We start from the raw sequence: 27,332 nt of genomic DNA on the forward strand, positions 1-27,332 counted from the left end.
AAACCCAACTGTTAAAAGTGTTTTGACAGTTAAGAAACTGCTCAACTTGATCTTCAGCAAGAACTTGTCTGGGCATTTCTCTGGGTTTCCTGAAATACCAGAAACAATACAGTAATAATAAGTTTCCTTTGAGGGATGAAAAAAAAATCTGGACACACCCATTATTCAAACAAGATATTTATTTCAATACATAATAAGGAGTGACTGGTTTGATGAATCCCCTCAAGTCATAATGACAGGTAAGAAGCATCCAAAAGCACTCTGTACCTTTAGTGATGGGGTGTGGGGAGAAGAAAGCATTTTCAGTAAATTCTCTATTTCACATTAGTTACCAGCTGTAAATTATGCAAGAACAAGTCAACTGCACTAACTCTCCAAATTATTACTAGTCACTCAGCAGCTCTGACATCCACCCCAGAGGAACACATCAACCTCCTACTGACTGCAAGTGAATGAGGAAGTAAAGTAGGCACTTATCTCTTCTTTTGGTTTTCTCTCCAGTCAAGACTGATGATCATCTCACAAAATTAAGGGAAAAAATACCAAGCCATTAGATGGGGAAGAGATAGAAAAAAGCAAAAGAAAGGGGTCAAAAGAGGTACAGAAATTTGATAGAAACATGAAAAGAAGCAGACTAAAAGCAGTCAAACTTTTAAAACATTTATGATCCACCTTCATAAGTAGTGCAAATTTTGTTCTTGAGAACTACAGGGCTGACATGGTTAATCTTGTTTTCACATATCCCTTTAACTAATTAAAAAATCAGAAGCTCTACTTCAGAGCTCAGTATTTTTAATATGCTCAGATAATGCAATTAACTCAAGAAGAAAAGCATTTTGGTAAAGGCTGCACCTTGTCTGCACTGTGAGATTATGCTCATATTAATTTTCTGTGGGACAAACAACACCATATTTTAATCCAGTCAAAAACTGTGCCTTTGAAACAGACCATGATGATCTATTTATTTCTCTTACAGACAACCTGTGCAAAGCTGTGCTAATATTTAAATGTTTGTCAGACAAAGGTGACTCAGTTTCACCAAAACGGGTGTCAGACTCCCTTTGCTGACTGATGATTAATATTTTCACAGCTACGTCTGGATACAGAGCTAACAGCTTGAAAGAAAAGGCTTGCTACAGGTTCCTTTCTCCAGTGAACACTGAAGAAAATAATTTGCAGAGTAATAACTCAGAGATACAGTGTCAAGACCCTGTATGGCTCCAGTTTCAGAGATTCATTAAGATTATTTAACTATCATCTTTTAATTGCAATATTGGAGAAATATCAATTCAATAGTTGCTTTCACAGGTCCACCAAAGCTGAGAAGTACCAAAGGTGAGAAGAACTGTAGTGTCACATTTGTGTTTTAGTTGACACTGAGAAAGGCTTCAGTAGATCAGCATATACAACAACTGCATGCTTTTCTAGGAATGAATCATACTCTATCTGTCTGCAGAATTCAAGGAATGTCTTGAACTTTTATAAAATCTGCATGTAGGTGCTCTAATCTGTAGTCACCAACTTACTAAAGTAGCATCAATGTTCCTGCTAACATAAACCAATTAATCCCTTCATTTGTATTTAACAGATTCCCTTTGCTGCATGGAACATAAATACCCCAAAGACAAATTGAGTTACTCCTTGCTGTATTGCAAGAATCCCTGCAGATGGTTATAATGATGAATGAATCACAGTTAAATGCGAAGACTGGAAGAAATCTAAAAGGAAAACAATACTTTATCATCTGAAGCCTTCTTCACACTAATTTTATATTTGTACGCATAATCTAGTGTTTTGCCTCTGACCAATTTTCCAAGCTTCAGATATACTCCTCAACAGATGTTTTTATTCATACTGGCATTCATGCTGTTGTCTTCTGTAGAGCTGAAGAAATCAGCATGATATTTAAAACATATTTCCCTTTGGACCCTATTGTCTTGTAATTGCAAACCTCCTAAATAAAGAGCAAATGCTGCTCAGACTAATTTGAAACATGAGCAGTATTCACATTGTCATCTTTCATACTTTGCTTTTTAGGTTTTCCTTTTTAAACTGAGGTCAAATACAGAAAACACACAAAGATTAGTTTTTAATTGCTCAGATGTTTTCAGTGCTTGCAAAATTATTTTCAAGTCTCCATCATCCCATGAAAGAATTTCGATGCTTAAGGTCTATCTCCTTGGCCAGAGGGAAGATGTTGACCTACCTGTAGATGTTCATGAAGAGGGATGGGTTGCAAAAAGGAGATCTGAGTTCAGAAACAGCTGTCTAAAAGGACACTTAACAGACTGAATGGATATAGCAGTGCTTATTCACAGGGCTTCTTTTACTTGCATGAATGCATATTGAAACCCAAAGCTATAGCAAGACTGCTGAAAAAAATGACTTACAGAAGCTCTAATCTCATCTAAGAATTCACTTGTCCTTTAAAACATAAGCAACATAATGAATTTATGCCTACAGAACTATTTCCACATCCATTCTGCATGGATTTGCCTGAATGTAGAACAGACACTCTGTAGGTATGCTGGTGGGAAAGTCTACAGTGAGCAGACCACAAAAACCATTACAGATGGTAAGTCTGCCTAAACTATAAAACTGCTTTAATCAGATATGACCAAAATCTGCTAATTGTGCAGTTCACTACTGAGAATGCAAAATATAGTCCACATGCATCAGACGTTACTAATCAGATCTGAAAATGGGTGTGGGAATACTTTAAAATAATTAATTATGTGGACTTGATTGCATAATACACAGTTATTCTGTGCTTATAGGCTAAATAACTGCAGTTTAAATGATGTGAAGATGCCTTCAGGCTGATCTGTAAGGAGTCAGAATTTCAATCAATATCCAAGCTTCATTTTTCACTTCAAAAAACAATATGTTGATTTATCCCTGTTTCCGAGAAGATTTACATTAGAAATGTCAAGAGAGTATCAATAAAAATTATTCAAAGATATGCTAATGCAATAATAACCATCTATTTCTTACTGCCAAGTACAGACAGACTGCTTCAGGTGAACACAACTCATTACTTAGCTATGAAATGGATCACAGAACCATAGAATGGCTTGGGTTGTAAGGGATCTTAAAGACCATCTAATTCCAACCCTCCCTGACATGGGCAGGGACCTTCCATTAGATTAGATTGGTCAGGTCCCCATCCAACCTGGCCTTGTACTCTTCCAGGGATGGAGCATCCACAACTTCTCTGGGCAACCTGTTCCAGTGCCTCACCACTCTCACAATGAAAAAAGAAATAACACTAAAAAATCCCAGCACACATGAACAGAGATGTTCCTTATGCCTCTAATCAAGCTCTGTGCAGGCTTAGATATCAGCATGTCACTGCCCACTCTTATTGAAGGTTGTTTCAAGATGTAATACCTCCCCCACGAGAACAATAATTACCTTTACCTTCCTTTGTGAGCAAGCCTTTAATACCTCACTTGATCTTCTCTTACCAGATGAGTGATAAGCCCATCATGCTGATAAATGAAAGGCAATCAACCCTCCTTACTACTAAGACATCCTGTGAGATCTCATCTTTGGAGAACCACATACTTTTCTGAGCCAAGCAGCGAGGTGGAAAACCTGCAGAGGCTCTGTGCAGCTCGTATCTTCATCACATTTTTCCCTTGAATCCATTCTGCTTGTTAAGTCCAGGACAGTACATTTAGCCTCAGCTGACGGAAGGGCTACACAGCCCACTCTCAGCAGGCAAAATTTTATGAACTGTCAATTCATGAGTTTATTCCTACATTGCAGAACTCCTTGCAGCTTTGAATTTAAATTGGATTTCTGAAAAAGAGTGCATGACTTGAAAATCAGTTTGACTCTTCTAGAAAGTGCAGATCAAAAGTTTCTGTGACAACTGGTTGGGAAAACCATTTTGAGGAAGGCCTCATGTTCTCCCGGGGGAGAATCCTGTTGCCGTTATGATTGTTTGAAGTGCACAGCTGTAGCAGATTATTTGCTTATCTTCCTGTGCAAATCTCTTACAAGAGCACAGTCTGGCTGTATGCATTTAATATCTGCAAGTATTAAAGCCTGTACATTAGTAAGGTGGCTAACAGCTAGCAATATTAAAAAGGTTATCTCTGAGCCATGGACTGCCTATAAATAGAGACACACAGGATCACTGACTCCAATTTCTCATCTTTGTCTGGTTTGTGAGGAAGCTCTTCCCCTACACAAGAAGGGAACAGGGCTGATACAGATCTACAGACTTGCTGTACCAGAACTGTGATGGTCCAGCTCTGCAGGTGTGAAGGCAGAGCGCTGAGGAGTGCTGTGCCAGAGCCCTGGCAGCCCCTCTGCAGCACAGCATGGCAGCACCCTCAGCCTTGGCAGAACTACACACGGTGGGACAATGGCTTCCCACACAGAGAACAAAACACCTGAATACAGAAAGGAGGAGAAAGACTGACATTTCTTGCATTTTGCTAAGCTGCCTTTTACTCACAGTTTCACCAGTTCATGAATCAACCACGGCCTTGTCTCTTACATACCATGCAATGTTGAAGAGCTCTGGATGGTAAGGTAGCTGGACTCGCATTTCTGTGATTCGATATCCAGGTCTCCAATTTTCAAGATCAGGCGTTTTCCTGGAGGCACTTGGATTTTCTTTTCACAAAGAGTGTAGTTTGGGTATGTCCCAGGATAGTTCTTAGATGCCAGTGTCCCACTGTCTTGATACATCACTGTGTGCCCACATCCATCCCCTGCAGTAGGAGAACAAAATGGAAGAGAAACAGAATGTATTCCTCAATTAAAAAAAAAAAAAAAGTAAGAAAATACTTACTACATACTCATGTCTCGTGCACTTTTCCCTTTTAAATAAGTATTTTGTAATACTCCACCTCAGTTCTGCTCTTGTTGGAACATAGGTAACTGAAATAAATATAGTCACATTTCTCTTGGAAAGCAATAGAAAGAAGGGTTGGAAACACTCATGAACTAGGGTGTATTTGACAGTAATGTACAGACAATGTCTTGTCTCTCTGTCTTTCTGCTTTATAGCCAAACCTTACTACATCTCTGAAGATGCAATTCCACATGTAAGGAGCAGGATCCTTCCTTAAGTAATTTTCTCCCAGTTATCAGTCAGCATTTTATTTCCACAGCAATAGCCATCTCAGAGAGGGTAACTGAGTCATGCATGAAAGCACAGACGTGACTTAACTGCATACTATCACAGACCTGACACATCTTATTTTCCTGTTGTTTTTCTTGTGCCACTTGCACAATACTAACAGCACAGGGTGAAGACACAAGAGAGACTTGCAAAGTGGGGTGTGCACGGTTAATGGTACACAGGCTACTTTGCAGCAGCATGCCCAGAAAAGCATGTGCTGCTGCCTCTTTGCTCAAGAGGTGAGGATAGGGGTCCTCAAAGTGTGTCTTCATGCCACTGTATAGGAGCCAGCTCGGCTCTGGTACCTCTCCTTGGTGGAGAGGCATCTGAGGAGCAGCTGCAGCAGATCAGAGGACAACAGGAAAAGATGCATGGAAATACATGGGGGGGATGTGTGGACTGACATGGAAAACAGGAAGCATCCATAGAGGGGGAAGGAAGCAGGTATCAGATAAGAGACCTTGACTACTAAAGGAAGCAATTTTTACTGAACTATTTAAAAGCATACTAAAAACTTAAAATTTGTGTACTAAAGCTTAAGCCATTTTGTTCTGCTCAATCTTCCAAATAATGGAAATATTTGTGACAGTGGACTAGTGTGGTAGTCATACATGTGGTAGTCATACATGTAACAGGCAGTCCTCAGTTTTAAGTCATTTAGGGCATAGGCATACTTTCCACAGGAGTCTTGCATACTGTTATTCTTTATCTTGGCAAAATTGAGGCTAATCCAAGAAGTGTTAACAAAATAAAGAATCCTGCAGAGCTGGGAATTCACAATGTTCACTTTAACTACCCAAAATTTCCCTTTGGGGATATTTTGGTTAAACGGTTTTGGTCTGTGCCATTTTAATTACTATCTGAATTTCCTTCCAAAATCATTAGAAACAACAAACTTAAGGTTTGATAGGATTTTTTAAAAAGGGAAAACTAGGAATGAAGTGTTGAAAAAGAAACATGCCATACCAAGGAAGGTTGGGGGGGTAAGTGGCATGCTGTGCTAAGATAAGCTCCAAGCTATCAAACTTTGACTTGCTACCATATAATTACACTGCCATTTCATCCAACTCACTCAACTGCTTTTTCACAAGCAATCACATTTATTTTGAAGCTTTGGCATTACTACTAGCTTTGTTGCCTAGTATTTATTTTTGTCATAGGTTCATGCTGGGAATAGAGGTGAATAGCAGATATAGATCCAAAATCATATCACCATAAAACATATTCAATATGGTTTTTTTCAGATCTCCTTTTTCACATGCTTTAAAAAACATCTGTTGTTCAGGGTTTATAACCAAGCACTATTGATTTTAGGATGCCTAGGAAAATACTCAAATGAAAGGCAAGCTGGCTTCATGAGCAAATCACCTTTTAATGGAAACTTCTGGCAGCATGACTGAAGATATAAAGAACAATATGGTACATGAGCTGTCAACTTTCTGAAGGGAGAGGGGTCCATAGAGGTCTAGGCAGTGTAAAACCAGATCACTTCCAGCAGGACACAGGACAACCTTGATGCCCACGTAGCCAACTGCTGTACAGTAAAAAAAGAACTGCCCATGGCCTTTAATTTAAACTGCATGCTTCTAACTGAGAGAATTTATTTTAGCTGGAATAAAGAAACTACAATATTGAGCTGCATTTGCAACATATCCTTATTAGGGAAAAAAAGGAAAAACAATGGTAAAGTTACAGAACCACATGGGGAAGAACTCCTTAAAATGGAAAGTCATAGACTTCACCTTACTGGGCTATATTCTGGCCTCTGGCACCTTTGTACAATGCCAAGGATCTTTTGTGGTGCAAAATGCTGCTCAAGAACTGTAAAGACCTTGCTATCATGATAAGACCTTGATGACTATCCAGGTCACAGAGCCTCATATTTCTGCAGAAAGTGTACAGGCAAAGCCACGCATGATAGACCTCAGCCTGCCACCCTCCTCTGTTGAGGTTATACAAGGTCTTGTTCCCAGGAAAACTCCTTTTTTTTTTTTTTCTTTTTTTTTTTTTTTTCTTTTTTTGTTAAATCAGTCTTTGAGAGAGAGCATTAACACCAGAACATCTTTTGAGCTAAGAAAGCATAAATGCTATTTTCTGACTTGTCACTGGTGGAGCATGGCCATCGAAACACTCTAGCTCAGGAGAGGAAGGCTCAGCATCAGCCTGCACCTAGAACATCCCTTGCCCTTGCTGCCTCAGTTCTGCCTGCCTGCCATGAAGCAAAACCTAATGATAAAAACTTGTTTGCCACAAGAACCAAAGTAATGTCCAAAAAGTCAGACCAAGTCCTAGTAACTACTGCTTCTTACAGAGAAAGCTGACTGCAGCTCTGAATTCTGAGTTTCTCAGCAAGATTAAGATTTTTCTTTGCTCTGGTACACTGAAATTTGCTGGAAAACACACCCAAAAGGAGTCAGAAGGTATAGACAGAAGGTAGAATAAAGGTTAGGATCTGACAAGTCAAAGAGCGAATTAATGACTAAATATTAGTAAAAAACATAAATATAACATCACTATATAACATGGGCTCAGAAAAGGAGGCTAGTAAGGAATTCAAGCATATCCCTAGTCACATTACAAATGTAAAATGTGAACAATACTACCATTAGTTTTGCTCTTATTATTTTCCACAGGAAATTTTGATTTTCAGTAGAAATGTGTTGGCCAAACTTAAAATACACAGAGTTGAAAACACAACTCCTTGTCCTTATGAAAACTATGGCTTAAACACCTGATGTCACACTCTTTTCTATAGGCACAGCTCTTCTGGATGGAAATATGTTTATTTAACAAGTCAGTTTGACACACTTTCTTGCTGACACTAAATTTTCACTTATCATTACTTCTGAGAACTGTTTTCTATCACCCCATTTGGCAAGAAGCTGTCAGCCTTGCCTCAGACATCCAGGTTCCATCACTTCTCACTGGACAGGAGCAAAGCGACATATTTGAGCACAAGATACTAAACAACCAGAGAATCTAAACCTACTCAGATTTAATAAAATCTCTCCTCAGCACCAGGAGTTATTGAAAACACATCAAACATGCTTTGTAGAACAGGTTCCCATCGGCACTTGAATCAAGACCAAGATCATGATCTCTGAATCGTGGGCGACCACCTGTTGGCCTACATGCAGGTTGTGCCAAGGATCACACAGCACTGGAATTAAGGCTGTTTACCAGAGATAAAAATAATCTCCCATGGCAGATGATGGAAACAACTCCCCAAGAAGAAAGAACCACAACTGGCACCTTCTGCCACAGCAGCAGGCTCACCACTCACACCTTGCCCTCTCTCACATGGTGCTCACCAAGAGCAGTGCATGTTTGAAAACACAAACCTGGGATCCCACCAGAAGACAGCAGCACATGTGGCTGTGGAGAGGGCAAGAAGGGACACCAAGGGGCTGGCAGGTATCCCCACCCTCAGACACACACATAATGGATGCATGTGGGACAAGGTGGAGAAGTAGCTTCAAGCATCTGTGTCTGGGCTAGGTCTGACCATAGTTGCTGGCCCACAGGCAGGAGGACCTCCTCCAGGATCTAACCTGCCCAGGAAGGACAGAGGTGATGAAATCAATGCCCACAAACAAGCTCTAGCTCCATCCTGTGAGCTGCCTGGGACACAGCCCGCGGTAGATACTGGGGCTTTAGCAAAATGGTGGTGGTGCCAGAAGCAGCAGAGAGATCCCTGAAGATGATGCTGGTTCCTTCAGGTACCCTCCTGTCACCCAGAACCACCTGACTGGACTGATTCTCTCCTTCCATCCCTTCCTAGGCCCAGCACACAATCTGAGCCACGGTGTCTCACTCCTTTCCCCCTGGGCTTTTCCACCCCTTGGCTCCACACACGTGTGGATGCACACAGTGCCTTCATGAAACCACTCTGCACATTCCCTTCTGAGACAGGCAAAAGGCTACAGTTTTTCAAATAAGTGCTCTACAAAGTTTTCATGTGCCGTACCTTTCAGAAACATGTTGATTTGGCCAGCTACAAAACAGTTACAGAGTATGATATCAAAGCATTTTCAAAAGCATTGCTACAATATCCTGGCAGCAAACAGCTGCCTTTTTCATCCTTCTGATTCACCCTCATGAAGCAATTCATAACAGCCTTGGACTCACTCCAGTGCTAAATACGTGTTATACCTAGGTGTGATCACACGCTCAGCCTGCGGCTCCCTGCCCTCTTCCATTCCACTGGACAAGCCCTGTGGGGCCCCAGCTTTTCCCACTTGGTCTCCATGATTACAGACTACTTCTACCTGATGTCCCTTGGCTGCCCACTCTTTCCCTGCCTCCTCTCACCCCATTTGACATCTTTTTGAAAGTCACCTTCATGGTGGCTTGGGAGAAGGCAAGCTCCCTCTACTCCACATGGAGGACAGGGAACAGAGCTGTTGGGAGCTCATGGCCTGTCCTTCTTCCTTTCCACTCCTTCATTTGAAAGCAGAAAACTGGGTTTGAATACCTAAACTTTGAATCCAGCCAAAAAAATCAGCATTTTCTGAACACCCACTGCAGCAAATGAGCATAGCCAAAGGGAGCAAAATGCCATGGAGTCAAGGCTATGGCTCTGAGAGCTCTGATGAGAAGACCCATAAGGAGAAAAGAGATTTGTCTCATCTTCCACATTGCTTTCACTGAAGTGATAACTCCAGTTTACTAAAAGCTACAATATTAACTGAGTCAAGGAGTTTTGCATCTGTGCTTGAAATAAGATTTGAGTTATGCATAAGAACAGACAAGTATCTAAGAAAGAAATCCACTCCTTCCAGTCAAACCTGTGCCCTCTCTGCTCACGTGGGATAGGAGAAAAGAGAAAATCCAAGTTTTCTTGGCAGATGCCATCCAAATCCACTGCAGTGGTCTGAAAACACTTTAGGTTTTCATACAACAACTCTAACTTTAATCACTAACAGAATCACGCATGCTGCAAACACAAATGGGTTACGCCTTCACTGCTTTCTCAGGTGATGGAGTAAAATGCAGAGTTAAGTGCTTCATCTCTAACTTCTCCACTGCCAAATCCAGGTCAAGAGCATCAGCTCTTTACTGCGCCATTACAACAGAAGAAACACCTCCATGCAACCAGGACCTAAATAAACCCTGCACTTCCACAGAGAATGGTGAGATGTCAGAGCTTTGTGCTTTTCCTGGCAGCGAGCTCAAACAAAGGGCAACACCACAGCCCTGATGCATTGCTGGACAGGTGAGAACCCCCAGTCCTCCTTCTCAGCCATGCTGGGGCCCAGAGCCAGAGGCACCATGGGGAGGTAGAGGGAGAAATGGTCACACATTTGGGGATTTCACAAGCCCCTAGATTCAGGGCAGATGCCATTTACACCAGCCAAGCAACTGGCTGAGCCCTGCTTCAAAAGCCTATAAGTCCACAGGAGGATTTTTCGAAGTCCAGCTTTACATTCTTCACAATATTTTGTGAATACAGAAAAAAAAACCTATTTTCAAATAATGAAAGAAGCCATTAGAAATTAAGGCAAGTCTATAATGAAAAAAGAAAAAAAGTGACTGTCATGATCCATGGCCTTCAAAGTAGTATTAATATCTTTTTAAGGGAAAAAGTCTCCCACATCACAGTATACCCTATTGCAAAAGGGAAAACAAATAGCACATAAATGTTTTCTTTGAGTTGCATTTTAATTTAACTCCATTAGGAAGTCAGGAAACATTTTATCCTTTGTGCTGCAGCAGTTCCTGAGGATACTTATTTCACTGCCCAAACTAACCAAGTGGTGGCTGGCAGGAGGGCTGAGAGCAGGAAGGGAAGGTAGAGCAGCAGAAGAAACAAAGGAACACTGTGGAGTGCTGATTTTATTGCCCAAATTATTTACTTACCAACTTCAAAGGGATGCAAAAGGTGAAGGAGGCCAAACAAACCACAGCATGTTTTCCCCTCCTCTTCACAGACATTATTTACTGTAATGTCCCTCTTACAGTAGAAATGAGAAATAAGCAAATGACCTCAAATTGGTTCTGTGGCGGTTCCATAAATCACAAATTCCCACCATATGCCCAGCTGCCATCACCCCCACAGCCATTCAGACTGTGGCTGGGAACTGGCTTTCCTCAGGATGTCCCCTGCAGCCAGCCTCATGAGATGCTCTGCCTCAAACATATGAAAAGTTATTTTGGTAACTAGTTGGATTGCCATAATCAGGAAAAAAACCCTGACAACCCTTCTGAATCTCTTATCTAGCAACGTAGCTTACATCCATATCACCATTTTTCAGAATGAGTTTTTTAGCCATTGCAGCACAGCCATCTGGGAGTAGCCAGGGAAATCCTTCCAGCTACATGGCAGTGACTTTACAGGATTGCTACAACTGACATGGGCAGCCTTTACTATCCCAGAAACCTCTCACCTTTGCAGAAGTTCACAAAGACAAATACATACCAAGATCTGAGATTTTATTTATTTAGCTGCTAAAAGGTCAAAAGAAAGCAGATTATCTCATAAGCAACTTCTTCTATCAACACAAAGCCATGTCCACTAAGCCAGAAATTTACACTCAGCATGCAGGTTTGAAACCTGAACAAGTAGTAAAGTCTTTCTTACACTAACACAAATGTGAATCACGATCTGATTCTGCTGCAATCTGTGAAAGACAGACAGTACCAGAGTACATGTCAAAAATAAGTATGTTTTAGTCACTGCTTCCAGGACTTAGGCACTATACCCAAATGTAGCCCGCCAGAGAAGCGAGCTTCAGTACTGGAATTTGCTTTTCAGCACTCTAAATACAGCATCTTGAGCTTGTGGGTGTGAGAAAACTTCTATGCCTTTTTAACTGCTGAAACAAAAGAGATTTGTAATTTATTTATTTACTGCATGGCTTCATTTAAATATTTTTCAATGCTTTCCTTTTATGAAGGTGGCATATTGCTGTGACTGACCACCTCAACAGCTTATTGTTGTGCAGGTGTGCAGATATGTGAATGTGCAGATATGAGAATGGAGCTACACATGCATGGAAATTTCAGAGGAATCTTAGAGTCCCATTTTTGCAAAAGGGAAACTGATTTTTTGTTTTCTAAATAAATAAATGATTACTATGAGATACATGTCCATATTACACACCTCAAGTGCAGAGAAGGCACCGAGTCCATTGCCAGCCACTTCTTGTACCTGCATGCTCAGAAAGAACTGGGAAGGACTATAAATAAATGGGACGATGGCCACATTCCTCCATCAGCCACCTGTGCAGAGTAACTCAGGACCCTGGTGATGGTTCAGAGCTATGAAGGCTATGAGAAGCAAATATCCCACAGACAGCAGATTCTTCCCTGCCCCTCTGCCTACAGCATCCCAGAAATGTGTCAACAACACAAGGCTGGAGCAGGAGATGGAGCTCCCTCCCATCCTGTGCTGGGCTGTCCCTGCGTTGGGCAGACATTTTGCCATTAGGGCATCTCCTCCAGTTCTGCTGACTTGAGGCAAACATGAAGTTGGATTTTTATTAAGGGCTTTTCAGGCAAAGTAGGAAATGCTAATCTTAACTAAGAGTCATATCATATGTATGCAAATTGTTTGCTCTACTTTCTCCATCTGTTTTCTTCCCAGGTTTTTCTCTCCGCTATGCTTTACTGGAGATTAACTTACAGTATACTGCACCAAATTTGGACCGTGTGGGAAACATATGCTGCAAGCTCAAGGCCAGACTCGAATATTGGGTTGCACAGGAATAGGAATATTCACAGCAGTGCTAAGGACTGACAAACCCACAGGGACAGGAAATTCAGAGACACCAGGGTAAGGAGAGGCTGAAGCAGAGCTGTTCCAGTTACAGTAGCAGGTGGGAAGGCAAGATTTCTAAACAGTTTTAATTTGGGCAAGAGGAAGTGGCTGAACATGATAGAATGAAACCACACACTCCCCTAATTTTAATATGCAATTACCTTGTTAGTATGATACATGTCAAGCAAGACAGTTATCAATGATGAAGGATGATCTTTTTTTCTAGAAATCAAACTTGTCCTGACTTACTTGAAAAATCACGCATCCACCTTTTGTGCCTGCACGTCTAGGTGGAATATATAATTGGTTAATAAGAAAGGACAAGAGAAAGGATGCTACTTTTCTCAAAGTGAATTATACAAACACCCCATTATCCCTAAAGTGTAAATCAACAAATAACTCAAGAGAAAACAAATTGGTTTGTGATGGAAACAATAATTGTCATTGATCAGCACAAAAAAAAATTCATGTCTTTTGCCTCAGTGAACCCAGTGTCTAAGAAACTATTTCCTCCATGGTTACTGCAAACTAACAACAAATTTTTTTTGCAACTCCAGTAGAAATGGAAGCAAAATTTTACTGAACTAAGATGATGAAACAATCAAAGAACTACTCTGACCTGATGCACTGAAAGCAAGAAATGCCTTTTATCAGTATCGTCCCACAACCAGCCTGCTTGATACTCATCCTCAAGGTACTAAACAAAATGGTACATGCAGAAGCTCCATAAGCTTTTGCGATCTTCCCAATTCATTGTAGTTACATATAGTCGCTGTGAAAGATGTTTTCAACTTAAAAAGAAAAAAAAAATAGGAAAGCAGCTACATCATTACTTAAGTACTACGGTGTTGGATGTGCACCGCATGTGACCCACAGCATCATTTCTGTCTTCTGTGACACATTAATGAGACTCCATAAAAGGTATTTATTTATGGATGTGGAAAACAGCAGAGAGGAGTATATTTTATGTCACCCTGTGTACACCACTTATACTAAAACTCCGTAATTTCATTTTGACCAGATTTTTTTGATTAGCAGTAGTATTAAACAATCACATTCTCAAATTTTGCAACAGGATACAGTAGAACGGTCTGAATAGTTTTTCATTCAACCCAGGAGTGAATGTCTCAGTGTAACTGCTTCATTTGATACAGTTTTACCTTGCCTTCCATCTACAAAATGCAGCAACCAAGTTTCTTCTACAAAAAAGAGTGGTTTAATTTTCAAAACACAAGCATTAGCAAGGACCATGAGTTTAAACATGTCTCTTCTGTCTTTCCTAAAATACTAGATCAGTAAGTGCCGATTCCTTGGGTTTGAAAATGTTAACACGACCGCTCAAAAAGCCTTCATTAGCTCAGAGGCATTTGAACTTCAATTCCCCTGTAGCATGCTGACATAAGAAACATAGGCTAATACAAACCCCTGCCTTTGGGAGAAAGCTGACACAACAGGGAAGGCAACAGCTAAAATGTGAGCCACGAACCTCACTGCTAAAGCATCCCAGCAGAGGGAGACCCACAGGACAATTGAATTTATTTTATAAGTTAAAATATATTTTTGCAGACCTGGAGGATAAAATGTGGACTTCTTGTTGTTGTTGTTGTTATGAGTTCATTTTACTCAAGTGAGGCATTGCTGACTATTAAGATAAAAACAACATACCAACACAGAACTGGTGTGACACCAGAGCAAAACACGAGTGAATTTCAGCCAGAAGCCACACATCTCCTTTCTGTAGTTAGTGCAGCTGCAACAACAAGGCTCAGGCACATAACAAAGCTATTCTGTTCGGGTGGGTGAAGAAATCCACCTATGTTTCCAGCTTTTTGAAGTCTCTGCTGCTACTCCATGAAGAAAAGTTTTGTTTGATTTCGGACAGGACACACACAAGCCTTTGTATAGCATGAGGGATCACATCCAGAATTCCCCATGTGTTTTTGTAATTTGAAATAAAACAAACAAACAAAATTTTTATTCAGTAGACATGAACATCTGGAAGATGACATCAACATGACTTCAACTTTAATGTCAAAGCATTAGACTGAAATCCAATATTGTTGAACAATTTGTGGTGGAAATGCCAGAAACTTGAGCATCATGGAATAAAACTGTGATGGATATGAGGTTTCTGCAGCAACTGAAGGAAGAAACAATGTTTTAGAGCTTAACTAAATGCCTGATGAACACTAATGTAATTACAGATGTAGCTTGGGCTGAAATGCATGATACTAAATACAAAAGTGAACACCCTGGTCCTGTGGAAGGCCTGGGGACTGGGTTTCTAGCCTTGCTTTCCCTAGTTGTTTTCCTGTCCCTCATTATGGTTGGCTTGAAAACATCTTCACTGATGCTCTTTGGAGATGGGCAAATACTGCACAGCATGGGTGCCCTCATCCTTCTTTGTGCCTATGTGGGAGAGCAGAATGGAGCTGCCACCAGACAGCAGCCCCGTCCCATCAGGGAAACAGAAGTAACAAATATGGTCGCAGTGGGACTGGAAATCTTGCTCAAAGAGGATGAGAAAGTACCACCACCACCACCAAACTAAGCCTTCATGGCTTGGAAAGAAACTCCTGAGAGGCAAGTCCTGGCTCTGTCAAAAGAAGAGACAGGGAGAGAGGCAATGAAAGACCAAAATGCTTCCTCTCCTCAAAACACTCAGCTCCCAGGCCTAATTATACAGGATCAACAACCCTAACCAAAACTACTGGCAGCCTCTGTCTATGTACAAGCATACAGCCAACCTCAAAATTGTGGCTTTAGCACTCACACAATTTTCACAGGCAAAAATCAGTTTAATTAGATAGTTTGCAATTTCTTTTGAAAGCAAAAATGAAGGTATCTATATACTCTTAAAACTAGTCAAACCACTATCCTTTTTTTATTTAAGCATCACTATTAGCTTGTCCCAGTTTGAAGTTTCCCTCTCCCAGTTGTAAGACTAATTAAACCTTTTGGGGAAGTTGTGTGCTCATTCTTATGCATTGCTATTAATATTTTTTATTGCAGTTAGTTGGGATCCAACACCATTCCACTGAACCCAGTCAGAAGGATTTTATTTTGATTTTGTCTGGCTTGTTTTATTCTTAGCAGATGGTGCAAACCCATATGTTGATGAGTACATGCCACAGGAGAGCATCTGATCCAATACAGCCAGCCCCAAACTACAGTGATGTCTGTACTGAGGACTTCAGTGCCTGCCACCACACAGGAACACACTTCTCAGCATGGTGTGAGAGCTCAGATGGGCTTTCAAAACTAGACTAGTCCTGGTACCTAACATACTTGTGAAAAGGTACCTTAGGCATCTCTATACAGTAGCATGACTGTCCTCAAAATTGGTATTTTTTTCAAGCTAATTTTTACTGTGCTACCCATGTAACTCAGGTGGACTAAAGGTGACACTTGTATTTGATAAATATAAATGAATATATTTTTGCATATGCAAATCAACAACTAATTTTCATTAAATATCATTCAACAGCCATACAAATAACAACTTTCTCAAAGCATCTTTTTCTCCCCGCATTGTCAGAGAGACTCCTGCTGCCCTCCCTGCCTTGGATTTTGTTTGAAATACATCCCCTGATAACCTAAAGAGAAGTACTTATGAAGAGCTTAGAGCTATTTATAGCAAAGTCTGTGTGACTGAAAACATAGCAGTTTTCTTGTGGTGGGTACTTGCATTGCTTATGAACTGCAACTGGAAAACTGTTGCCTCCCTCTTTAGCAATTCTAGTCAGCATTCCCAAGGCAAGAGAGAGGGAGCCAAGGAAGGAAACAGACATAAGGACAAAACGCAAACAAACTGAAAATTTACCAATCACTTATATTCAGAAACTGAAGTGGGGGGGCGGGGGTTTGGGTACAAGAAAGACTCATCTCAATCTGCATTTCAAACTGCTGGAAACGGGCATACAAAGTGGATTAGCATGATCACACCAGTATTCTTCAGCAAGGGTTTTGTGCAAGCCCCTGAGAACAGGCATAATCTCTTGTAATTACTGGATACACTGTTGTCACATTAAATAACAGCCTTTCCTCAAAACATAAAAGTCTACTCCCCATCGATTCTTCCAACTGGGCATTGGGTGCAACTCTCAACAGATCCAGGACTACAGCAAGCAAAGCTCACTCCTGGATGCTGATCTGCAAATCCCACATGAACTAGTTTCATAGCTGTGTTTTATTTGAAGTGAAAATAAATGAGGTACAGCAAGAGCAGTGGCTTAAATCTTGTACTTAATAGATTAAAATCCCCATTCCTCTTATGCCTTCCTACAAACAAACAACATTTGGATCAGTTTTAAGTCCTACTGGCCATAAATGTGATAGAAAATGAGTCAAAACTCTGGAAAACTCAGATTCAGCTCTGATTTCTGCTGCTCACAATTACACGGTTCAAGGTCTTGCTCAACAACACCAGAAGAAAAAGCAAGGAATGGTGAAAGTCAGAAGATAATGTGTTCAGGTTTGGCTCCCTTCTGCCTTGGATTCTAACTGCTGGAGGAGATTTTTAGAAGAGATACCAGGATATGGGATGGCTGTGCGAGGCTGGCAGACAGGGAACAAGGTATATTTTGTAGTTGTCAGTAAAGAGCTGGCAACTGAAACCCCAGGAGAAGATTGGTGCACAGCAGAACAAAAAGAGAAAAGAACTGCCTTTTATTATAAATTCCAAAGCTATATATCACTCACGGACAGTCACAGATGTAGTGTTTGTTCCCAGGTGAGACCTACTAAGCTTATAATTTTTTTTTTTTTAATTAAAATAGTTTCCCTTGATGCGCAGACTTTCTTTTTATCATTTTATGGACAACAAAATTCCACATTCACAGATTCCTCAGACAACACATACATTTAATGTATTTTCAAGAACAGAAAGAATGCTGACACCTGGACTCTACACGACCACACTCAGATACAAGCCATCCTCTGAAATAACCAAGCCACAGTGAAAAAAGAGGTCTTTCCTTAATTTGAAACCAAAATAAAAGAACAGAAGTTATAACAGCCGTCTCATCCTTGTTCTGTAGCACCCCTCAAGAAAGAGTTAAGAGGAAGGTAAAGTCAACTCAAGAGGAGTCAGAAAAATATAATGCTCCATTTTTTAAAATCAATATACTTAAACCAGTGCATCTTTCTTTGAACCAGCTGGTGGGAAATACCAGTGGTGACCAGATACAGAATTATCTGAAACTCGAGCCTGATTCACTCTGGCACTTCTCCTGCAACTTTTAAATCAAGTCAAGAAGCTTGTGTAACAGGAAGTTTGTATCCACTTATCTTTATCTCCTTTCTCCACTGGTGTGACTTTAGAACACTTAGCCCCTAATTTATAGGGTAATAGTAATAAACAAACACAGAAGAACTTCCCCCGTGGAGAAATGAAGTGTGTGGTGGGAAATCAACATATTTTCTGCTTTCTAGACACTGGACAGATTATGTTGTAAATCTGAGTTTGATCCAAAGAGAACCAGGCAAAATAACACTTGTGTTTCCATTCTGTTGATTTGATAGTAGAAACATTTTTAACATGAATAAAACAAAAGTGCTTTTACCAATTAATTTGGGAATATGGACAAGAAGGGACATTCATACTTACTACTGTGTTACTGTATGCACAAAACCCCCCTGAAATCCCAGCAGACTTACTATTACTCACTTGCACCCCAAATGACTTTCTTCTCCCTAGTGCCATTGAGTGAGGGACAAGTATTGGTGAAAGAGAAAACAAACAAAAAAAACCCTCAACTCACTGATGAAAAGAGGGGATTACGGGAATGTTTTTTTCTTTGCTACATATGTTTCCTGGAACATATCAAATTGGAATCCCAGCACATGGAGGACAGAACAGCAAAGCCACCAAGAAGCTGGCAAGTGGCAACACGACTCATACCAACTTCTCCCTTTTGTGGAAATGCGTATCAGAAATCTCTGTTAAGAGGAGGCTATAGGAAGAACAGGTATAAATCAGCCAAAGTACTTCCTGCCAATGCCTGTATACAATGCCAATGCCTGTATACAGCTAATGCGCAGCCCTGGGTTCCGGAATTTGCAGCCAAGTCGGAACATTATACGGGACTTCTAAGTTATCTGAATGCATTGTCAAGCTCATTACGATGCTTAGTTTTCAGTACTAGCTATTTTATCAGTAGCTGCCAGTGAAGTCTTCTAAGACGGGGGCATCAGGCCACGCAATGCAACAGCCAAGGGGCTGCAACTCCGCGGTCAGAGATGTCAGCTGTACTGGTAATTTACACAGGAAGTTTAAAAACGCAGGGCAAAGAGAATGGTACCCGCACTCGATTTGCAACAAACTGCACTACCACAAAAAGGCTCGTAACATCCCCTTGAGATTCCTACGAAACTTTGTCCCGGCACGAGTATGGACATTACACTTTCTCCCCGAGACATAGGGAGAGCAGAGCTGCCTGTACGCGTCTGTGGGACAGCGGCTGCCGGCCCCAGCCCCGGCCGGAGCAGACGCGGTGCTGCCGCTGACCCAGCGCCGCCCGCCGCGCCCGGGGCTCCCGCCGGGGCTGGGGAGGCGCGGCCACAGCCGGGCGCCCAGGTGGCCTCCCCCTGCCTGCTGCACGCAACTTGCCGGAGACTTTTTCGCCGCTTATCTATCTTATCATAAAAAAAAAAAAAAAAAAAAAAAAAAAAAAAAAAAAAAAAAAAAAAAAAAAAGTCCTAATTAACAAAGGTTAAGAAAGTCGTAGTATACATCTACCGTAAGGGTGGTTACCACTTTAATCTCGCAGCTACTCAGACACAGGGATAAACCCGGCGAGGATTAACCAGGTCAGCTATATACAGCCCTGAGAGCAGCTCAGGCTACGCTCCCGCAGAGCAGCGAGGCGAGGACGACGGGGGCAGCCCGCCGCACCCCTCCGCTCGCCCCCAGCACGGGGAGCCCCCAGGGCCGCGCCTGCCGACCCTCCCCGCCCGGCCCCGGACTCACCCAGCGTCTCCGCCCGCAGCCAGAGCGGGGCCGAGGCTCCGAGCAGCAGCGAGAGCAGCAGCGAGGGGGCGGCCCGCGCCCCCCCGGTGGGGCCCATGACTCCGGCTCTCGGCGGGGCGGGCAAGGCACAACTTCCCCACTTCCCTCCTGCTCCTTTCTCTTCCTCTCCGCTTCCTCCTCCTTCTTCTCCTTCTCGTTGGGGCGGCTCCGGAGCCAGCCCGCGCTCCCGCGGAGGGGGGCGGCCACCTCCCGGCATCCTTCCCCCCAGCAGGTGTTTCTGCGGAGGCGGAGAAGGGGCCGTGCGGAGCTGCCTCTGGCCCCGTGCCCCGCCGGTGGCCGGGCTGCAGCGCTGCCGCCTCCCGCCTCCCCGGCCTGGGGCTGGGGGTGGAGAGAGGAAACGGGAGAAGGGGAAGCGCCACTATTCCCATTGGGCTGCCGCTCGGGGTATCTCCTCCTCCTGCCGTGGACCGAGGGGCCGGCGCGGCCCCGCCGCCCCCTCCCCTCGCCGAGTGCTGCTTCTCCCACCCACCGCCGCTCTGGGGTGCTGCACCGGGGTCGCGGCGTTTCCCCAAACCCATGCAGCCCCCAGCATCGCCTGCAAGCCCCCGAAGCTGGCGAGCCATGTACATGTCCACATACATATATACACGCACTCGTATATACGAGTATGTTCCTGAGGAAACAGGATTATTTTGCCGTTCGCAGGCTAATTCCCAGGCGTCGCTCCTGCTGCCGCGGCGGGAAGGGGCGCGGGGATGCCGCAGGGTGTGTGCGCGGGGGCGGACGCGAGTGGGGCCGGCGGGCAGTGCAGCCGGACGAGGCAAGCGGGAGCGTCCGGCCCCTTCAGCACAGCTGGGGTCGTGATCGGGCTTCTCGATCCTGAGGAAGTGAATACGCGCAGGTTTGCAAACCGTATGGTTAACCTGTGCCAGCATTGTCTGTTACAATTATGGGCTGAATTAAATAGGAGTCTTCTAAAGTATGCTGTGGGCATCTCTCTCTCTGGGTGGGACCTTGACTGTCCAGCTCTGAAGAAACCTGTGGCACAGGGAGGGTTGCAGATGCACGACAGGGAACACAGTGCCAGCAGCTGCAGTAGACCCGAATGTTAAGCAGGCTCCAATGGTTTGCCTTTTAAAAGTACGCTGGAGAATGGAAGGTGGGCTGCCTGACTCTGTACAGTCTTTTCGGGGATGGGTTGCTGTGAGGCAGGTGGATTCACACTGCTGGCAGGTCAGGAACACTGTGCTGCTATGCCAAAATGAAGTACAGAATTAACTTGTTTGTCAGAGACAACATTGCTAGATTTTATATTATGTTAGAAAAAGTCAAGTTTGGTAAACCTTTATTCTAATTGCGCTCTTGTTTTGTAAGTGTTAATGTCTGTTTTTTAACTTTTCAGACACCATATGTGATCAGGCATATTTTTTGCCATGTACCCAGTACATTATATTCTTGGTATATGTATTTAACACACGTTGGTAGTATTTGAGACTTACCCTTCTTTTCAAATGAGAGTTTGAAATCTAGACTAAAATGTTAGAGATGATATAAGGCAGAGAGAGTGTTAGTGCAGCAGTTTGGTGGTTAGACTAATCCTCACTAGATTTTACCAACAAATTGCCAGCATCCTTCTAGCTGAAGGAGGTTGGGATGGGTCACTCTCTTCAAGACTCTGAAGGCTGAGACTTTTAAAGGGGAACATGTCCATGTGAATAAAAGTGGCCTGTTCTTGTACTTGTCTCACAGATTGTCAGGAGCAAATCCATACAAACGAGGGTGATTATGGAGACAAAGGGGCCAGAAAGTCAAACTCTGCAACAGCCTCAAAAATGAATTTAAAGACCCCACAGGAGTGGTGAAAATATTGTGGTCACAGAAAATAGTTTTTCCAATACCAAATTCTGGTCCAAAACCTACAAACAAGACTCAGCATAAATGGAAACCTGAGGGAGAGAGATGGATAATACATATGTTGCAAAACATATATCATCTTTGAAAGTGTGGTAGTTGTTGAAAAGCAATATAACAACATATGAGCATGCATTGTTTTGTATTTGTCTCAACAGGCAATCAAAACCAGTCAGTCCTACATGGGTTGGTACTGGGAATTATACTGATTTGTCATCAACTGAGATCTAGAATATATTCTCTAGTAATAGTGCCAAGTTCTAGTTATATTTGTTAAGAGTTATCATAAATATGGACAGAACAGTCATGCAGGTCAATCCCAACTAACCTTAGGCAAGCAGTAATGTGATAAACCAGCTTTAGTGATCTTGGGCATTAATGTGCAAAACACTTTGCCATGGAGCTTGCAGATAATGTCACTAGTGCTGATCTCTCCACAGAACTTGGATGGTTGGAAATTGATACAGGTAAGTTAGGAGCCTTGGAAGGACAAAGCAGATTTGCCTGTCACACAGCTCCAGAGGCTCAGAACAAGGGGGAAGGTAGGTTGATAGAAACATGAAAGGAGGCTTTCTTCATCTCCTGGGCGCTGGAGGCCTGGCAGTGCCCTCTGAGACAGAGAGACAATGATTCAATTCGCAGTTATTTTTATTTCAGTGATTCGTAGTGAAATGATAAGTCATGCCCTTGAGACTGGGGCTGTAAAATGTCTGGGAGTGGTATTTATTTTCCATTCATGGCCAGTAAGGAGAGCACTGGTGGAGGGAAAGCGTGCAGGCTGCCTTTTCAGTCTCACCACTCTGGGCTCAGCCGGAGCTGGTCGCTCGTCCAAGGCCACGTGTTTCCTGTTGCAAATGTGTAGTGCTCAGGGGGAAGCCCTACTCCTCTGGACGGTGTTCAGAGAACAGCTTTCCTATTGACTTCAGCAGGATAATAATAATAATGCAATCAGTGAAGTAGCTTCTTTATTATTTATTTTGCTATTAAATTCTCATTACTATGCCCTCTCTCTGTCAGTTTTCAATGTGCTGTAGGCAAAGAACTTACTGTCAGCTTCCAAGATTGTTTAATCATTAAGATGAATGAAATAGTTTATAGCTCTCAAAGTTGCTATTCACAAGGACTTGTGTAACCCTTGTCACCTTGCTACACTGGTTCATGTGTACTTTCCCAAATACCCCTATGTAAGGAGGAGAGTTAAAAACAGCTTTTAAATAACTATAGTTTTAAAGGCAAGTGCTTTGAGTTAAGGCAAAAGACTAGCTCAGAAAGAAGGCATACATTGAGCCTGACTAAATACGTTGTCACATGGTGGGAGCATCACAGCAGGAAAACTCCCTGCCAAACCACTTCTGACAGCTTGATGCAACTGATTTTGGTCACTAACACTGACTTAATTTGAAAGAGACCTGATTCACCCAAACCATAGCTACTTTTTAGCATGAGCATATGCCTTTACAGGTAGTTTTCCAATGGTATGAGTTAGGATTTTATGTGTTTGTTGCAAATGGTATTCACTGAGTCACCTACAGCTAGATAATGTGTCTCATCGTTCACTGTATGGATGCCTTTACTGTGCAGCCACCTGCACGTGAGCTGTTGAGTTTTTACTCTGCAGACCGTTGACCCCAGGATGAACAAAAAGCGAGTGAGGACTTCAGGATAAAATCAGCTCAAAACACCTAAGGTTTTAAAGCAGGTGGATGGTTAGTATGGGGACATACCCAGGTTTCATTTGTAGACTTGTACAGTCTCTAGCTTCGTGGATTTACTTTCTTGACCTATACTTTTTATATACTGTTACATAATTGTATATAACACACAGAGAAAGAGCTGCTTCTAAGCAGACCTAAATAATCTGATGAGTCCTTGTGTTCCTTGTGTAATGTTAAACTGGTAGTTTGTCTGGGGCAAGGGGCAAGGGAGGAAGGAAAAAACACACCACAGAGTTCGCCTCAGCTTATCTTGCAAGCTTGACACTGTATATATTCTTCCTTTCCAAAAGCATCTTGTTCTGTACAAGTTCTAGGGAAAAAAAATAGAAACCAAAACCTTAATTTATACAAAGAGGTTTAGGTTTCTTCTTAATAGAGCAGTCTTGCTTCTGTGCAGCTAACAGGAAAGTTCCTGCTCTTAGTAAGTGGAAAGCTTTTTCTTTGCATAGAAGAAGGGGGAGGAATTGAAAACACAATGAGGTAGAGAGGACCCGAGGTTACAAATTACAAAACAGCAAGAGCAATTCTAGACATTGAGAGGTGTGTTAATCTCTTCATTAGCAGAAGGATAGCTTGCAGATTGAGAGGCCTTTTAGCAGTCTTTATACATGGGCCGGGTTTTGCATTTTCACTGGGGCAAAAGCAAATGGTATAGTGGATTTACAGGATAAAGCTGAGAACAAAATGCTGTGGTTGCTGATCTCCGTGTATTCAAGGACTGTGTTCTGCCAGAAGTGTATGTGATGGTTATATTAAAAAATTCAGAAAATAAAACACATAAAGGAAAATCATTAAATGTGTCTAGATGCAACATTTGTATAAACTGCATGAGGAGTCCTCTCTGTTAAAAATGATCAGACTACAGCAAAGCCATTGCTGCCACAAGGCTGTGGCATGACTTAGGAAGTTTAGCAAATTCCTTGAGATATACATGAAGTATTCTGTGTTTGTAAAGTATTTTATGGACGCAATGCTCTATTCTTTGTTTATATCATTGGAATCTAAGGCCTTGCCCATGGAGCAGCACAGACATTTCAGCCTGTAAAACACCACTCTCCACTAAGGTCTGCATTCCATTAAACCATGATGAGATGGACTGATCTCCAGGACTCCTCTGGATATTCATCTAGTGACTGTTGCAAAAAAATTTTGACATTTACCCACTGGAATTAGAAAAAAATCTGCCCATTTGTAGTAGGCTGTGGAGCTGTGCTGTCCTTCTCAGAGCCAGCCTGGGTTCTGGTGAAGTTCATGATACCAGCTTCCCTCCTTGCTTAATGTAAGCATCCCTCTCCAAGTGTGAAAATGCCCAGGAGGGAAGGAGTCAGTAAAATAACATTTCCACTTTTCAAGTAGTTCTGAGCAAGTAGCTAAGAGGATAGCATGACCAACGCTTCATTAGTACTTTGAGGCAAGAATCAGACAGAAAAAAAAATTCTTCTGATAGAAAAAACAGTTTAACTTGCTCTAGCACAGGCCACTGCCTGCACCCATATGGGTGAGTTGGAACCATATAGTGTCATTATGTAATTACACTGGTAGCAAGAATCCCCAGGGGGGAGAGACCATAAATATTCTTAGACTTGAAGAACATGAAAAAAGAAATAGCAGGCAATAAATTCCGGGAGAGAAAACTAAACCGCAGGAGGCTTCAAGACTTTTGTTTTAACCATAGGTCTTGTCTGAGTGGGGGTGGCTCAAGAGGGCTCTTCCCAGCACTGTTAGGGAATGTCTATGGGATAATTGGATGCTAAGAGATAAGCAGCCTCATTCACTGCAACAGCAGCAGTTGGGTGTAACTCTAATGAGAGTCATATAGAGGATGAATGTGCACTTTTCATCACTTTAATTGCTGTAACCTATCCAATCATGTCACCTATTATGATGTAATTATGAGATCAAGTTGAAGACTAATCATTTGTCCCACTGCCACATATTTTGCAGTTTCTCACAGCTGCTTGATCGTCTTAGGTCATAATTTTTCATACTTTCAAGGAAGAAGAAATAAAGTTGCTAATCATCTGGATTTTGAAGACAATCAACCAAACATGCTATGCTGATGTCAAGAAATATGGGGCAGAACATTCCTTTTCATTTACACATATTGTTTTAAGTTTGCCTTGAAAAATGTTATGATCTAGAGATTCATGACACTCTTTGTCAAAATAGAGCCTACTATGTTATAACTTACCAGTTTGGCAGCATCCTTGGTCATTGTCAGTGACAAAGCTCTGATTGTTTTTTATAGGTCTTTTAAAGAGTTTTTGTGATGCTGCAAGATATTAGTCCTCATACTTTTAAAAAATGTCAAACATTGCCCATTAATACATAGGTAGTATGTGATTTTTAATGGTAGTATGTTTGGGATTTTCAAGAGGGAGTTCACAGCTGAATTTGCACAGTCTGCATTTTTTTCCCAAGGGAAACAAGTAGTCTTAATCATTTACTCATGTTTATGAGGTTGCATCCAAGTAGGAGCTAAGAAATTACTTGTGCAAAATATGAAGTAATCCAGTGGTGACTTCCAGGAATAACCATTTATATTTGAACCATGTCTTTTAAATAAAGTTAGCAATTGATCTAGTTATAATCTTTCCCAAAAGGTGTGGAGTAGTGGGAAATCAATGCAAATAAGCAGGACTTGATCATTTCTAATATAGAGAGTGTGCCACTTATGTACACTGGAGAGGGCAGTTTATGTGCTGGTTTGTTGATCATGATACCTCTGGCTGTATAACTAAGAGAGCTGAAAGCAAATATGAGCTGAGTGCCTGCTTGATTTAAAAGAACTCATCCAGTTTATTCCAGATCTATCTTGTCTTCCTAATTTCAAGGATTATCATGCCATGTTGCAGTTTTCCTGCAGGGTATGATCTGAACTCAGGCTGAAAGTCTCAGGAGTTGAAAAGTAAGACCTTCTTTCTCTTCAGTTCATTTGTTTCAAGAGAGAGGGATGGGAATCATGCTTATTAATTTAGTAATTATGATGTGTGGGACTGTGGTCCCATCCCCCTCCCTGTGCTCTGTACAGGCCCTGTGGAAGTCTGCACAGCAGTAAGCCAGTTATAGTGAAAGTATAGCTCATAAATCTGCAATAATAATTATGTATGGTGAAAAAGAAAAAGCTTCTTGTGCAACTTTTCTACATAGCATTGGGCCACTATGCCAATGAATCACAAGGTCACATTCTTGTAATTCATACTGTGGATCACAGCTGTATATATAGTTTAAGGATTCACTGTGAATTGCTTTTGAAGCCAGGCTATTTATTGAATGTAAAAGCCTGATCAAATGTAATCTGTCTCTGTAAAAAAACTTTTTGCCTTTGTGCAAATAATTAGAAAAATGTGAGTTTGAATGAATATTTTCTCATAGTTTAATTACATTAATGTACTATTGTGCCTGTTATGAAATACAGAAAATTAGAGCCTGCTTTAGCTTCCTTGTCAAAGATAACTGCACAACAGAAAGTAAATATATCATGTTGGTGAACACTCAAATCAGTTTTGAACATTCTTTCTTCATAAGATAATAAAAGATCAATAATTGATATTTGTTGCCACTTAAAGTTAGGTTTGTGTGGACGGTATAATTTCTGAGATATTCCTTCCCAAAGCAAGAACTTTTAGCTTTCTTCTGTCTTCTTCTTTTCATTAAAGAGACCATATTCAGACATTATGTCAGACATGTATACTGGTAGTTGTTCTTGGCCCCGGGGCTCATAAATGGTCCTAAAGGCCTTTTTCCAAATGTGATATACATAGTTGAACTCGAGTTTAGTCTGCCTCCAAGACTTAAATTCAGCCTGTATTTTAATTTTTTGCTTTATATCCAGTA

General features: G+C 41.8%; 1 protein-coding gene across 1 annotated transcript in view; it reads right to left on the reverse strand.

Annotated features, from left to right (window-relative positions):
- Positions 1-20,297, reverse strand: part of DCBLD1 (discoidin, CUB and LCCL domain containing 1) — a 46,213-nt gene extending 25,916 nt beyond the window's left edge. The window contains 3 exon segments of the mRNA XM_053939503.1: positions 4,515-4,727; positions 19,870-20,134; positions 20,136-20,297. Of these exon segments, the coding sequence (XP_053795478.1) occupies positions 4,515-4,727; positions 19,870-20,134; positions 20,136-20,297 (640 nt within the window).
- Positions 20,298-27,332: the final 7,035 nt, after the last annotated feature.

The sequence above is a fragment of the Vidua chalybeata genome, chromosome 3 (genome assembly GCF_026979565.1).
Source record: "Vidua chalybeata isolate OUT-0048 chromosome 3, bVidCha1 merged haplotype, whole genome shotgun sequence".
NCBI classification, from domain to species: Eukaryota; Metazoa; Chordata; class Aves; order Passeriformes; family Viduidae; genus Vidua; species Vidua chalybeata.